General features: G+C 36.6%; 1 protein-coding gene across 1 annotated transcript in view; it reads left to right on the top strand.

The window, feature by feature from the left end:
- The window catches only part of BRD2 (bromodomain containing 2), a 68,934-nt gene that overhangs the window by 19,571 nt on the left and 33,446 nt on the right, over positions 1 to 15,917 (top strand). Inside the window, exons 2-4 of the mRNA XM_072921222.1 lie at positions 163 to 463; positions 6,752 to 6,889; positions 10,549 to 10,690. Of these exons, the coding sequence (XP_072777323.1) occupies positions 163 to 463; positions 6,752 to 6,889; positions 10,549 to 10,690 (581 nt within the window). The remainder of the gene's footprint in view (positions 1 to 162; positions 464 to 6,751; positions 6,890 to 10,548; positions 10,691 to 15,917) is intronic.

A 15,917-nucleotide genomic window follows, 5' to 3' on the forward strand; every position in this document is an offset into this window, starting at 1 on the left:
TTGGGAGCAGAATTGTGGTTTAGGATCGGTTTTAGCAGTAGAATTGTGGATTTAGGACCAGTTTTAACATTTCAAACCTATTTTAACACCGATTTTCACCTCAATTCCCACAAATTTCTCCCACAAACTCTATTTTTAACCCTTAACCCCCGTTTTTTCCAGGCTTTTGGGCGAGGGCAACGCCGCCCTGATGCCTCTGAGCACCGACCCAACGCCGGGAAAACGCATCCGCAAACCGTCGCTGCTCTACGAGGGCTTCGAGAGCCCCACCATGGCCTCGGTGGCTTCTCTGGCGGCTCCTCAGACCAACCCGCCTCCTCCCGAGGTGTCCAACCCCAAAAAGCCCGGCCGGGTCACCAACCAGCTCCAGTACCTGCACAAGGTGGTGATGAAGGCGCTCTGGAAGCACCAGTTCGCCTGGCCCTTCCGCCAGCCCGTGGACGCCGTTAAGCTGGGCTTGCCCGTGAGTTAGGCGTGGTTTTAAGAATTTTTTAAGGGTTTTCTTGGGGTTTTTTTTAATTTTTAAGGGTTTTTTTGGGGTTTTTTTGGGTTCTGAGCGTAAATTTTCGTCCGTCTCAGGTTCAGGTGCCATTTGCAAAATTGTCTCCTTGTTTAGGCCTGACATTAAGTTTAGGATGATGTTAAACTGAGCTTAAAATGAGCCTAAAACTGTTCTAAAAGCGATCTTAAAATCAGTTTTGGGGTGATCCTAAACTCAGTTAAACCCGATTTTAAAATTCATTTCAGGATGTTCCTAAAATCAGTTTTGGGGTGATCCTAAACTCAGCTCAAAATGATCCTAAACTCAGTTAAACCCGATCTTAAAATTCACTTCAGGATGTTCCTAAAATCAGTTTTGGGGTGATCCTAAATTTGGCTTAAAATGATCCTAAAACTGTTCTAAAAGCAATCTTAAAATCAGTTTTGGGGTGATCCTAAACTCAGCTCAAAATGATCCTAAACTTAAATGCGTTGCTAAGCTTAATTCAAGGAGTTAAGCTGGGCTTACCCGTGAGTTAGGCGCGGTTTTAAGAATTTTTTTTGAATTTTTTAAGGGTTTTTTTGGGGTTTTTTTTGGGTTCTGAGCTTAAATTTTGTTCCTTTCAGGATCAGGTGCCAGTTCTAAATTTGTCTCCTTTTTAGTGCTGAGATTAAGTTTAGGATGATGCTAAGCTGGGCTTAAAACGGTCCTAAAACTGTTTTAAAAGCGATCTTAAAATCAGTTTTGGGGTGATCCTAAACTCAGCTTAAAATGATGCTAAAAGTGATGTAAACCTGATCTTAAAATTGGTTTCAGGATGTTCCTAAAATCAGTTTTGGGGTGATCCCAAACTCAGCTCAAAATTATCCTAATCTTAATTTAAAGGTGATTTTAATACAAATTTTGTGCTGATCCTAAACTTAATTTAAAGGTATTGGTAATATTAAGTAAAAGAGTTAAGCTGGACTTACCCGTGAGTTAGGCGCGGTTTTTTTAAATTTTTTAAGGGGTTTTTTGGGGCTTTTTTTGGGTTTTAAGCTTAAATTTTCGTCCCTCTCAGGCTCAGGTGCCAGTTCTAAATTTGTCTCCTTGTTTAGTCCTGAGATTAAATTTAGGATGATGCTAAACTCGGCTTAAAATGAGCCTAAAACTGTTCTAAAAGCGATCTTAAAATCAGTTTTGGGGTGATCCTAAACTCGGCTTAAAATGATCCTAAAGTGATTTAAACCTGATCTTAAAATTGGTTTCGGGATGATCCTGAAATGAATTTGGTGTTGCTAATCTTAATTCAAGGAGTTAAGCTGGGCTTGCCCGTGAGTTAGGCGCGGGTTTAATAAGTTTTTTAAAAATTTTTAAGGGTTTTTTTGGGTTTTTTTTGGGTTCTAAGCTTAAATTTTCGTCCCTCTCAGGCTCAGTTCCCAGTTCTAAATTTGTCTCCTTGTTTAGTCCTGACATTAAGTTTAGGATGAAATTAAACTCGGCTTAAAATGAGCCTAAAACTGATCTTAAAATCAGTTTTGGGGTGATCCTAAACTCAGCTTAAAATGATGCAAAAACTGTTCTAAAAGCGATCTTAAAATCAGTTTTGGGGTGATCCTAAACTCAGCTCAAAATGATCCTAATCTGATTTAAACCTGATCTTAAAATCAGTTTTGGGGTGATCCTAAACTCAGCTCAAAATGATCCTAAAGTGATTTAAACCTGATCTTAAAATTGGTTTCGGGATGATCCTGAAATGAATTTGGTGTTGCTAATCTTAATTCAAGGATTTAAGCTGGGCTTACCCGTGAGTTAGGCGCAGTTTTTTGAATTTTTTAAGGGTTTTTTTTGGGGGTTTTTTTTGGGTTCTGAGCTCAAATTTTCGTCCCTCTCAGGCTCAGTTCCCAGTTCTAAATTTGTCTCCTTGCTTAGTCCTGAGATTAAGTTTAGGATGACGCTAAGCTTGGCTTAAAACGGTCCTAAAAGTGTTTTAAAAGTGATCTTAAAATCAGTTTTGAGGTGATCTTAAACTCAGCTTAAAATGAGCTTAAAAGCAGTCTTAAAATCAGTTTTGTGTTAATCTTAAACTCGGCTTAAAATGATCCTAAACTTAACTTAAAGGCGTTGCTAATCTTAATTCAAGGAGTTAAGCTGGGCTTACCCGTGAGTTAGGCGCGGTTTTAATAATTTTTTTTGAATCTTTTAAGGGTTTTTTTTGGGTTCTAAGCGTAAATTTTTGTTCCTCTCAGGATCAGGTGTCAGTTCTAAATTTGTCTCCTTGTTTAGTCCTGAGATTAAGTTTGGGATGATGTTAAACTCAGCTTAAAATGAGCCTAAAACTGTTCTAAAAGTGATCTTAAAATCAGTTTTGGGGTGATCTTAAACTCGGCTTAAAATGATCCTAAAACTGTTCTAAAAGTGATCTTAAAATCAGTTTTGGGGTGATCTTAAACTCGGCTTAAAATGAGCCTAAAACTGTTCTAAAAGTGATCTTAAAATCAGTTTTGGGGTGATCCTAAACTCAGTTTAAAATGAGCCTAAAACTGTTTTAAAAGTGATCTTAAAATCAGTTTTGTGTTAATCCTAAACTTGTCTTAAAACGATCCTAAAACTGTTCTAAAAGCGATCTTAAAATCAGTTTTGAGGTGATCCTAAACTCAGTTTAAAATGATCCTAAACTGAGTTAAACCCGATCTTAAAACTGGTTTCAGGATGATCCTGAAAACAGTTTTGGGGTGATCCTAAACTCAGCTCAAAATGATCCTAATCTTAATTTAAAAGTGATTTTAATACAAATTTTGTGCTGATCCTAAACTTAATTTAAAGGTATTGCTAATATTAAGTAAAATAGTTAAGCTGGGCTTGCCCGTGAGTTAGGCTCGGGTTTTTTTATTTTTTAAGGGTTTTTTCGGGGTTTTTTTTGGGTTCTGAGCTTAAATTTTGTTCCTTTCAGGCTCAGGTGCCAGTTGCAAAATTGTGTCTTCGTTTAGTCTTGAGATTGAGTTTAGGATGACGCTAAGCTTGGCTTAAAACGGTCCTAAAAGTGTTTTAAAACCGATCTTAAAATCAGTTTTGGGGTGATCCTAAACTCAGTTTAAAATGAGCCTAGAACTGATTTAAAGGTGATCTTAAAATTGGTTTTGGGGTGATCCTGAAATGAATTTGGTGTTGCTAAACTTAATTCAAGGAGTTAAGCTGGGCTTACCCGTGAGTTAGGCGCGGGTTTTTGAACTTTTTTTTTGAATTTTTTAAGGTTTTTTTTTGGGTTCTGAGCTTAAATTTTGTTCCTTTCAGGATCAGGTGCCAGTTCTAAATTTCTTTCCTTGTTTAGGCCTGAGATTAAGTTTAGTATGATGCTAAGCTGGGCTTAAAACGGTCCTAAAACTGTTTTAAAACCGATCTTAAAATCAGTTTTGGGGTGATCCTAAACTCAGTTTAAAATGATCCTAAAACTGTTCTAAAAGTGATCTTAAAATCAGTTTTGGGGTGATCCTAAAATTAATTCTGTGGTGATCCTAAACTCAGCTCAAAATGATCCTAAACTGAGTTAAACCCAATCTTAAAATTGGTTTCAGGATGATCCTGAAATCAGTTTTGGGGTGATCCTAAACTCAGCTCAAAACGATCCTAATCTTAATTTAAAGGTGATTTTAATACAAATTTTGTGCTGATCCTAAACTTAATTTAAAGATATTGGTAATATTAATTGAAGGAGTTAAGCTGGGCTTACCCATGAGTTAGGCGCGGTTTTGTTAATTTTTTTTTGAATTTTTTAAGGGTTTTTTTTGGGGTTTTTTTGGGTTCTGAGCTTAAATTTTCGTCCCTCTCAGGCTCAGTTCCCAGTTCTAAATTTGTCTCCTTTTTAGTCCTGAGATTAAGTTTAGGATTATGTTAAACTCGGCTTAAAATGAGCCTAAAACTGTTCTAAAAGTGATCTTAAAATCGGTTTTGGGGTGATCTTAAACTCAGCTTAAAATGATCCTAAAACTGTTTTAAAGGTGATCTTAAAATCAGTTTTGTGTTAATCTTAAACTCGGCTTAAAACGATCCTAAAACTGTTCTAAAAGTGATCTTAAAATCAGTTTTGGGGTGATCCTAAACTCAGCTTAAAATGATGCTAAAACTGAGTTAAACCTGATCTTAAAATTGGTTTCAGGATGTTCCTAAAATCAGTTTTGGGGTGATCCTAAACTTGGCTTAAAACGATCCTAAAACTGTTCTAAAAGTGATCTTAAAATCAGTTTTGGGGTGATCTTAAACTCAGTTTAAAATGATCCTAAAACTATTTTAAAGATGATCTTAAAATCAGTTTTGGGGTGATCTTAAACTCAGCTTAAAACAATCCTAAAAGTGTTTTAAAACCGATCTTAAAATTAGTTTTGGGATGATCTTAAACTCAGCTTAAAATGATCTTAAAACTGTTTTAAAACTGATCTTAAAATCAGTTTTGGGGTGATCCTAAGATTAATTTTGGGGCTTAGCTTAAATTCCACTTCAATTTGCCTTTAATTCCCCTCTAAGTTTATTTTAAATTCCACTTCAATTTGTCTTTAATTCTTCTTTTAAGTTTTGCTTAAATTCTACTTAAATTTCCTTTTAATTCCTCCTAGGCTTGGCTTAAATTCCACTTCAATTTCCCCAAAATCCCCCCTGAAATTTCCCTCCCAAACCCCCAAAATCCCCCCAAAATCCCCCCAAAATTCCACCAAAACCTCCCCAAAACCCTCCAAAATCCCCCCAAAATTCCATCAAAATCCCACCAAAATCTCCCCAAAATCTCCCCAAAATTCCACCAAAACCCCCAAAATTCCATCAAAATCCCACCAAAATTCCACCAAAATCCCCCTAAAATCTCCCTAAATTCCACCAAAATCCCCCCAAAATCTCCCCAAAATCCCACCAAAATCCCACCAAAATTCCCCCAAAATTCCATCAAAATCCCATCAAAATCCCCCCAAAATTCCCCCAAAATTTCACCAAAATTCCACCAAAATCTCCCCAAAATCTCCCCAAAACCCCCCAAAATTCCATCAAAATCCCACCAAAAATCCACAAAAATACACCAAAATTCCACCAAAATCCCCCCAAAATCTCTCCAAAACCACCCCAAAATTCCATCAAAATCACACCAAAAATTCACAAAAATACACCAAAATTACACCAAAATCCCACCAAAAATCCACTAAAATTTCCCCCAAAATCCCCCCAAAATCCCCCCAAAATCTCCCCCAAACCACCCAAAATCCCACCAAATTCCCCAAATTTCCACCAAAATCCCCCCAAAATCCCAACAAAACCCTCTCAAAATCCCCTCAGAATTTCCAAAAAATCCCCCCAAAATTCCACCAAAATCCCCCCAAAATCTCCCCAAAATTCCACCAAAATCTCCCCAAAATTCCACCAAAATCCCCCCAAAATTCCCCCAAATTTCCATCAAAATCCCCCCAAAATCTCCCCAAAATTCCATCAAAATCCCACCAAAAATCCACTGAAATTCCACCAAAATCCCACAAAACCCCCTCAAAATCCCACCAAAATCCCCCCAAAATCTCCCCAAAACCACCCAAAATTCCATCAAAATCCCACCAAAAATCCACAAAAATACACCAAAATCCCACCAAAATCCCACCAAAAATCCACTAAAATTCCCCCCAAAACCCCCCTAAAATCCTCTCAAAATCCCCCCAAAATCCCTCAAAACCCTCTCAAAATCCCCCCAAAATCCCCCAAATTTCCCCCAAAATCCCCCCAAAATCCCAACAAAACCCTCTCAAAATCCCCTCAAGAATTTCCCAAAAATCCCCCCAAAATTCCACCAAAATCCCTCCAAAAATCCACTGAAATTCCGCCAAAATCCCACAAAACCCCCTCAAAATTCCACCAAAATCCCCCCAAAATCTTTCCAAAACCCCCCAAAATTCCATCAAAATCCCACCAAAAATCCACAAAAACCCCCTCAAAATCCCACCAAAATCCCACCAAAAATCCACTAAAATTCCCCCCAAAATTCCCCCCAAAATTCCCCCCAAAATTCCCCCTAAAATCCCCCCAAAACCCCCCAAAATCCTCTCAAAATCCCCCCAAAATCCCCCAAATTTCCACCAAAATCCCCCCAAAATCCCAACAAAACCCTCTCAAAATCCCCTCAAGAATTTCCCAAAAAATCCCCCCAAAATCTACCAAAACCCCCCAAAATTCCCGATTTTTTCCCCCCATCCTTTCTTTATGTTTTTTTTTGCCTTTTTCTGTCTGCTGAGCCCCAAAATTGTGTTTTTTCGCCCCAAAATTCAGGATTATCACAAGATCATCAAGCAGCCCATGGACATGGGCACCATCAAGCGGCGTCTGGAGAATAATTATTACTGGGGGGCAGCTGAGTGCATGCAGGACTTCAACACCATGTTCACCAACTGCTACATCTACAACAAGGTAAAAAAATGCACCAAAAATGCAGAAAAACAACCCAAAAATCACACAGAACATGCACAAAAAAATTCCATCGAAAACGGCACAAAAATACCCAAAAACGGCCAAAAATTACGCAAAAATACGCCAAAAATACACCCAAAAATAGAAAAAAAATTACCAAAAAATACACCCAAATATCATCAAAAAAACACACAAAATTTCAGCCAAAAATCGCAAAATAATACACCCAAAAAATGGCCAAAAATCGCACAAAAACAGCCAAAAATACACCCAAAAATAAACCCAAAAATCCACTCAAAAAACCCACAAAAATCACCCAAAAATAACCTGAAAATACACCCAAAAACAAGCCAAAAAATCATCCAAAAATAACCCAAAAATACACCTAAACCCACCCAAAATCTACCCAAAAATACACCCAAAATAACAAAAAATACACACAAAAATTACCCAAAAATCATCCCAAATGTACTAAAAAAGTCACCCAAAAATGACATTAAAATATCAACCCCGCGTTCACCAACTGCTACATCTACAACAAGGTAAAAAAATGCACCAAAAACGCAGAAAAACAACCCAAAAATCACACAAAACATGCACAAAAAAATTCCATCGAAAACGGCGCAAAAACGGCCAAAAATTACGCAAAAATACATCAAAAATCACCCAAAAATCACCCCAAAATAGCAAAAAAATTACCAAAAAATACACCCAAATATCATCCAAAAAACACACAAAATTGCAGCCAAAAATCGCAAAATAATACACCCAAAAATTGGCCAAAAATCGCACAGAATCAGCCAAAAATACACCCAAAAATCCACTCAAAAATAACACAAAAATCACCCAAAAATAGCAAAAAAATTACCAAAAAATACACCCAAATATCATCCAAAAACCACAGAAAATTGCAGCCAAAAATCGCAAAATAATACACCCAAAAATTGGCCAAAAATCGCACAAAAACAGCCAAAAATACACCCAAAAATCCACTCAAAAATAACACAAAAATCACCCCAAAATAACCTGAAAATACACCCAAAAACTCCCCAAAAATGAGCCAAAAAATCATCCAAAAATCACCCAAAAATACACCTAAACCCACCCAAAATCTACCCAAAAATACACCCCAAAATCACAAAAAATACACACAAAAATTACCCAAAAATCATCCAAAAATAACCTGAAAATACACCCAAAAACTACCCAAAAATCAGCCAAAAAATCATCCAAAAATCACCCAAAAATACACCCCAAAATGACAAAAAATACATTTTTTTAGCCCACGGATGACGTCGTGGTGCAAAAGTCAAAAAAAAAATATAAAAGAAAAATTTTTGATATCCAAAAATGTGAAAAAAAATTGAGAAAAAAAATTGAGAAAAAGTTCCCAAAATAATTTTAAAAAATCCCAAAAAACCCTAAAAATTAAGAAAAAATCCCATTAAAAATCCAAGAAACTGAGAAAAAATCCAGAAAAAATCTGAAAAAATTCAGTAAAAAAATCAGAAAAAAACCAGAAAAAAATTCAAAAAAAATTACCAAAATTTCCCAGACACTTTTCCCGTGTTTTCCCATGGATAATTCCCATTTTTTCCCTTTTTTTTAAGATTTTGCCCCATTTTTTTAACCCAAAAAAATCCCAAAAAAAACCCTAAAAATTAAGAAAAAATCCTATTAAAAAATCCAAGAAACTTAGAAAAAAATCCAGAAAAATTCAGAAAAAAATCAGAAAAAAATCAGAAAAAAATCAGAAAAAAATGCTAAAAAAATGCTAAAAAATTCCCAAAAATTCCCAGACACTTTTCCCGTGTTTTCCCATGGATAATTCCCATTTTTTCCCATTTTTTTACGATTTTTCCCCATTTTTTTAGCCCACGAATGACATCGTGGCGCAGAAGTCAAAAAAAGAAATATAAAAGAAAAATTTTTTGATATGCAAAAAAGTGCGAAAAATATTGAGAAAAATTCCCAAAATAATTTATAAAAAATCCCAAAAAAACCCCTAAAAATTAAGAAAAAATCCCATTAAAAATCCAAGAAACTGAGAAAAAAATCCAGAAAAATTCTGAAAAAAATTGAAAAAAAATCAGAAAAAAATCAGAAAAAAATCAGAAAAAAATCGGAAAAAAATCGGAAAAAAATTCCCAAAAATTCCCAAAAAATTCCCAAAATTTCCCAGACACTTTACCCATATTTCAACATTGATAATTCCCATTTTTTCCCATTTTTTAACGTTTTTTCCCCATTTTTTAGCCCACAGATGACATCGTGCTGATGGTGCAGAAGTCAAAAAAATCTAAAAGAAAAAATTTTGATACCCAAAAAAGAGAGAAAAAAATTGAGAAAAAATTCCCAAAAAACCCTAAAAATTAAGAAAAAATCCCATTAAAAATCCAAGAAATTGAGAAAAAAAATCCTGAAAAAAATCTGAAAAAAATCGAAAAAAAATCAGAAAAAAAACCAGAAAAAAATTCCAAAAAATTCCAAAAAATTCCCAAAATTTCCCAGACACTTTTCCCGTATTTTCCCATGGATAATTCCAATTTTTTCCCATTTTTTTACGATTTTCCCCCATTTTTTTTAGCCCACAGATGACATCGTGGCGCAGAATTCAAAAAAAGAAATATCAAAGAAAAATTTTTGATATCCAAAAAAGTGAGAAAAAAATTGAGAAAAAATTCCCCAAATAATTTTTTAAAAATCCCAAAAAACACTAAAAATTAAGAAAAAATCCTATTGAAAAGTCCAAGAAACTTAGAAAAAAATCCAGAAAAAAATCTGAAAAAATCGAAAAAAAATCAGAAAAACATCAGAAAAAAATTCTAAAAGAATTCCAAAAAATTCCCAAAAATTCCCAAAAATTCCCAGTCACTTTTCCCGTATTTTCCCATGGATAATTCCCATTTTTTCCCATTTTTTCACGATTTTTCCCCATTTTTTAGCCCACGGATGACATCGTGCTGATGGCACAGAAGTCAAAAAAATCTAAAAGAAAAATTTTTGATATCCAAAAAAGAGAGAAAAAAATTGAGAAAAAATTCCCAAAATAATTTTTAAAAATCCCAAAAAACCCCCTAAAAATTAAAAAAAAATCCCATTAAAAATCCAAGAAAATGAGAAAAAAATCCAGAAAAAAATCTGAAAAAATTGAAAAAAATTCAGAAAAAAATCAGAAAAAAATTCTAAAAAATCCCAAAAAATTCCCAAAAATTTCCAGACACTTTTCCCGTGTTTTCTCATGGATAATTCCCATTTTTTCCCATTTTTTTACGATATTCCCCCATTTTTTTAGCCCACGGACGACATCGTGGCGCAGAAGTCAAAAAGAGAAATATAAAAAAAAAATTTTTGATATGCAAAAAAGTGAGAAAAAAATTGAGAAAAAATTCCCAAAATAATTTAAAAATTCCCAAAAAACCGTAAAAATTAAGAAAAAATCCAAGAAACTTAGAAAAAAATCCAGAAAAATTCTGAAAAAAATAGGAAAAAAATCAGAAAAAAATCAGAAAAAAACCAGAAAAAAAATTCCAAAAAATTCCAAAAAATTCCCAAAAATTCCCAAAAATTCCCAAAAATTCCCAGTCACTTTACCCATATTTCAACATTGATAATTCTCATTTTTTCCCAATTTTTTACGATTTTTCCCCATTTTTTAGCCCACGGACGACATCGTGCTGATGGCGCAGACGCTGGAGAAGCTTTTCCTGCAGAAAGTGGCTCAGATGCCGCCCGAGGAACAGGAGCTGCTGCTGCCCCTGGCCAAAAACAGCCACAAAAAAGGAGCAGCCCGGGCTGCAGGTGGGATTTTGGGGTGAAAAAATGGGATTTTGGGAAAAAACCCCAAAATTTTGGGAAAAAACCGCAAAATTTTGGGCAAAAAACATGAATTTTGGGGGAAAAAAATGTCAATTTTTGGGGTAAAAGCGGCAGGAGCTGCTGCTGCCCCTGGGCAAAAACAGCCACAAAAAAGGAGCAGCTCGGGCTGCAGGTGGGATTTTGGGGTGAAAAAATGGGATTTTGGGAAAAAACACAAAATTTTGGGAAAAAAACGCAAAATTTTGGGCAAAAAACATGAATTTTGGGGGAAAAAATATCAAATTTTGGGGTAAAAGCAGAACAGCCACTAGAAAGGGGCAGCTCAGCTGTAGGTGGGATTTTGGGGTGAAAAAATGGGATTTTGGGAAAAAAAACCAAAATTTTGGGAAAAAACCGGAAAATTTTGGGGAAAAACCATGAATTTTGAGGGAAAAAATGTCAAATTTTGGGAGAAAAAATGTCAAATTTTGGGGTAAAAGCAGAACAGCCACAAGAAAGGGGCAGATCAGCTGCAGGTGGGATTTTGGGGTGAAAAAATGGGATTTTGGGAAAAAACACAAAATTTTGGGAAAAAAACCCAAAATTTTGGGGAAAAAACATGAATTTTGAGGGAAAAAATGTCAAATTTTGGGGTAAAAGCAGCAAAAACAGCCACAAAAAAGGAGCAGCTCGGGCTGCAGGTGGGATTTTGGGGTGAAAAAATGGGATTTTGGGAAAAAACCCCGAAATTTTGGGAAAAAAACGCAAAATTTTGGGGAAAAAACATGAATTTTGGGGGAAAAAATGTCAAATTTTGGGGTAAAAGCAGAACAGCCACAAGAAAGGGGCAGATCAACTGCAGGTGGGATTTTGGGGTGAAAAAATGGGATTTTGGGAAAAAACCCCGAAATTTCGGGAAAAAAACCACAAAATTTGGGGGAAAAAACATTAATTTTGAGGGAAAAAATGTCAAATTTTGGGGTAAAAGCAGAACAGCCACAAGAAAGGGGCAGATCAGCTGCAGGTGGGATTTTGGGGTGAAAAAATGGGATTTTGGGAAAAAACCCAAAATTTTGGGAAAAAAACCATGAATTTTGGGCAAAAAACCATTAATTTTGGGGGAAAAAATGTCAAATTTTGGGGTAAAAGCAGAACAGCCACAAGAAAGGGGCAGATCAGCTGCAGGTGGGATTTTGGGGTGAAAAAATGGGATTTTGGGAAAAAAACCCAAAATTTTGGGTAAAACCCATGAATTTTGGGGGGAAAAATGTCGAATTTTGGGGGAAAAACTGTCAAATTTTGGGGTAAAAGCAGCAGGAGCTGCTGCTGCCCCTGGCCAAAAACAGGCACAAAAAAGGAGCAGCTCGGGCTGCAGGTGGGATTTTGGGGTGAAAAAATGGGATTTTGGGAAAAAACACAAAATTTGGGGGAAAAAATATGAATTTTGGGGGAAAAATGTCAATTTTTTGGGTAAAAGCTTCAGGAGCTGCTGCTGCCCCTGGGCAAGAACAGCCACAAAAAAGGGGCAGCTCAGCTGCAGGTGGGATTTTGGGGTGAAAAAATGGGATTTTGGGAAAAAACGCCGAAATTTTGGGCAAAAACCCATTAACTTTGGGGGAAAAAATGTCAAATTTTGGGGTAAAAGCAGCAGGAGCTGCTGCTGCCCCTGGCCAAGAACAGCCACAAAAAAGGAGCAGCTCGAGCTGCAGGTGGGATTTTGGGGTGAAAAAATGGGATTTTGGGAAAAAAACCCGAAATTTGGGGGAAAAAACATGAATTTTGGGGGAAAAAAAGTCAATTTTTGGGGTAAAAGCAGCAGGAGCTGCTGCTGCCCCTGGCCAAAAACAGCCACAAAAAAGGAGCAGCCCGGGCTGCAGGTGGGATTTTGGGGTGAAAAAATGGGATTTTGGGCAAAAAACCCCGAAATTTTGGGAAAAAACCCCAAAATTTTGGGCAAAAAACCATTAATTTGGGGGGAAAAAATGTCAAATTTTGGGGGAAAAAATGTCAAATTTTGGGGTAAAAGCAGGATAGCCACAAGAAAGGGGCAGATCAGCTGCAGGTGGGATTTTGGGGTGAAAAAATGGGATTTTGGGGAAAAACTGCAAAATTTTGGGGAAAAAACCCCAAAATTTTGGGAAAAAAACCATTAATTTTGGGGGAAAAAATGTCAAATTTTGGGGTAAAAGCAGAACAGCCACAAAAAAGGGGCAGATCAGCTGTAGGTGGGATTTTGGGGTGAAAAAATGGGGTTTTGGGAAAAAAAACAAAATTTTGGGGGAAAAAATGTCAAATTTTGGGGGAAAAAATGTCCAATTTTGGGGTAAAAGCAGAACAGCCACAAGAAAGGGGCAGCTCAGCTGCAGGTGGGATTTTGGGGTGAAAAAATGGGATTTTGGGAAAAAACACAAATTTTGGGGGAAAAAATGTCAAATTTTGGGGGAAAAAATGTCAAATTTTGGGGTAAAAGCAGCAGGAGCTGCTGCTGCCCCTGGCCAAAAACAGCAACAAAAAAGGAGCAGCTCGGGCTGCAGATGGGATTTTGGGGTGAAAAAATGGGATTTTGGGAAAAAACAAAAAATTTGGGGGAAAAAACGCAAAATTTTGGGAAAAAAAGATTAATTTTGAGGGAAAAAATGTCAAATTTTGGGGGAAAAGCAGAACAGCCACAAGAAAGGGGCAGCTCGGGCTGCAGGTGGGATTTTGGGGTGAAAAAATGGGATTTTGGGAAAAAACCCCGAAATTTTGGGGAAAAAACATGAATTTTGGGGGAAAAAATGTCAAATTTTGGGGGAAAAAATGTCCAATTTTGGGGTAAAAGCAGAACAGCCACAAGAAAGGGGCAGCTCGGGCTGCAGGTGGGATTTTGGGGTGAAAAAATGGGATTTTGGGAAAAAATATTCAAAATTTTGGGAAAAAACATGAATTTTGGGTGGAAAAATGTCAAATTTTGGGGGAAAAAATGTCAAATTTTGGGGTAAAAGCAGAACAGCCACAAGAAAGGGGCAGATCAGCTGTAGGTGGAATTTTGGGGTGAAAAAATGGGATTTTGGGAAAAAATACAAAATTTGGGGAAAAAACACAAAATTTGGGGAAAAAAGATGAATTTTGAGGGAAAAAATGTCAAATTTTGGGGTAAAAGCAGAACAGCCACAAGAAAGGGGCAGATCAGCTGTAGGTGGGATTTTGGGGTGAAAAAATGGGATTGTGGGAAAAAACACAAAATTTTGGGGAAAAACGCAAAATTTGGGGGAAAAAACATGAATTTTGAGGGAAAAATGTCAAATTTTGGGGTAAAAGCAGAACAGCCACAAGAAAGGGGCAGATCAGCTGCAGGTGGGATTTTGGGGTGAAAAAATGGGATTTTGGGGAAAAAACATTAATTTTGGGGAAAAAAACCAAAATTTTGGGCAAAAAAACATTAATTTAGGGGAAAAAATGTCACATTTTGGGGAAAAAAATGTCAAATTTTGGGGTAAAAGCAGAACAGCCACAAAAAAGGAGCAGCTCGGGCTGCAGGTGGGATTTTGGGGTGAAAAAATGGGATTTTGGCAAAAAACCCAAAATTTGGGGGAAAAAACCCAAAATTTTGGGGAAAAACCATGAATTTTGGGGGAAAAAATGTCCAATTTTGGGGTAAAAGCAAAACAGCCACAAGAAAGGGGCAGCTCAGCTGTAGGTGGGATTTTGGGGTGAAAAAATGGGGTTTTGGGAAAAAATATTCAAAATTTTGGGGAAAAATCGCAAAATTTGGGGGAAAAAACATGAATTTTGGGGGAAAAAATGTCAAATTTTGGGGTAAAAAATGTCAAATTTTGGGGTAAATGCAGAACAGCCACAAGAAAGGGGCAGCTCGGGCTGCAGGTGGGATTTTGGGGTGAAAAAATGGGATTTTGGGAAAAAACCCAAAATTTTGGGAAAAAACCCCAAAATTTTGGGAAAAAACCATGAATTTTGGGGGAAAAAATGTCAAATTTTGGGGTAAAAGCAGAACAGCCACAGGAAAGGGGCAGATCAGCTGCAGGCTGGATTTTGGGGTGAAAAAATGGGATTTTGGGAAAAAACACAAAATTTTGGGAAAAAAACCGCAAAATTTTGGGGAAAAACATGAATTTTGAGGGAAAATTGTCAAATTTTGGGGGAAAAAATGTCAAATTTTAGGGTAAAAGCAGAACAGCCACAAGAAAGGGGCAGCTCAGCTGCAGGTGGGATTTTGGGGTGAAAAAATGGGATTTTGGGAAAAAACACCGAAATTTTGGGAAAAAAATGCAAAATTTTGGGAAAAAAACATGAATTTTGGGGGAAAAAATGTCAAATTTTGGGGTAAAAGCAGAACAGCCTCAAGAAAGGGGCAGATCAGCTGCAGGTGGGATTTTTGGGGTGAAAAAATGGGATTTTGGGAAAAAACAAAAAATTTGGGGGAAAAAACATGAATTTTGGGGGAAAAAATGTCAAATTTTGGGGGAAAAAATGTCAAATTTTGGGGTAAAAGCAGAACAGCCACAAGAAAGGGGCAGCTCAGCTGCAGGTGGGATTTTGGGGTGAAAAAATGGGATTTTGGGAAAAAACACAAAATTTTGGGGAAAAACCATGAATTTTGAAGGAAAAAATGTCAAATTTTGGGGTAAAAGCAGAACAGCCACAAGAAAGGAGCAGATCAGCTGCAGGTGGGATTTTGGGGTGAAAAATGGGATTTTGGGAAAGAAACCAAAATTTTGGGGGAAAAAAAATCCAAATTTTAGGGAAAACCCATGAATTTTGAGGGGAAAAAATGTCAAATTTTGAGGGAAAAAATGTCAAATTTTGGGGTAAAAATGTCAAATTTTGGGGTAAAATGAGGGGGAATTCAGATTAAAAATCAGGTTTTAGGAGCAAACAGCTGGATTTGGGGTGAAACAGCTGGAATTTGGGAAAAACACCTGGAATTTGGGTAAAAAAACCCCAAATTTGGGTGTAAAACTCCAAATTTTGGGGAGCTAAGAGCCAGATTTGGGTAAAATCAGCTGGAATTTGGAATTTGGGGAAAAACAGCTGGAATTTGGGGAAAACAGTCGGAATTTGGGAAAAACTGTTGGAATTTGGGAAAAACAGCTGGAATTTGGGAAAAAATCGGGAATTTTTGTGTCTTTTAGGGGTTCCAAATCCCTTTTTCCAGGATTTTTGTGTCTTCCAATCCAAATTTTCCAGGTTTTTGGATTTTCCAACTCAAATTTTCCAGGTTTTTGTGTCT

The sequence above is a fragment of the Taeniopygia guttata genome, chromosome 35 (genome assembly GCF_048771995.1).
Source record: "Taeniopygia guttata chromosome 35, bTaeGut7.mat, whole genome shotgun sequence".
Taxonomy (NCBI): domain Eukaryota; kingdom Metazoa; phylum Chordata; class Aves; order Passeriformes; family Estrildidae; genus Taeniopygia; species Taeniopygia guttata.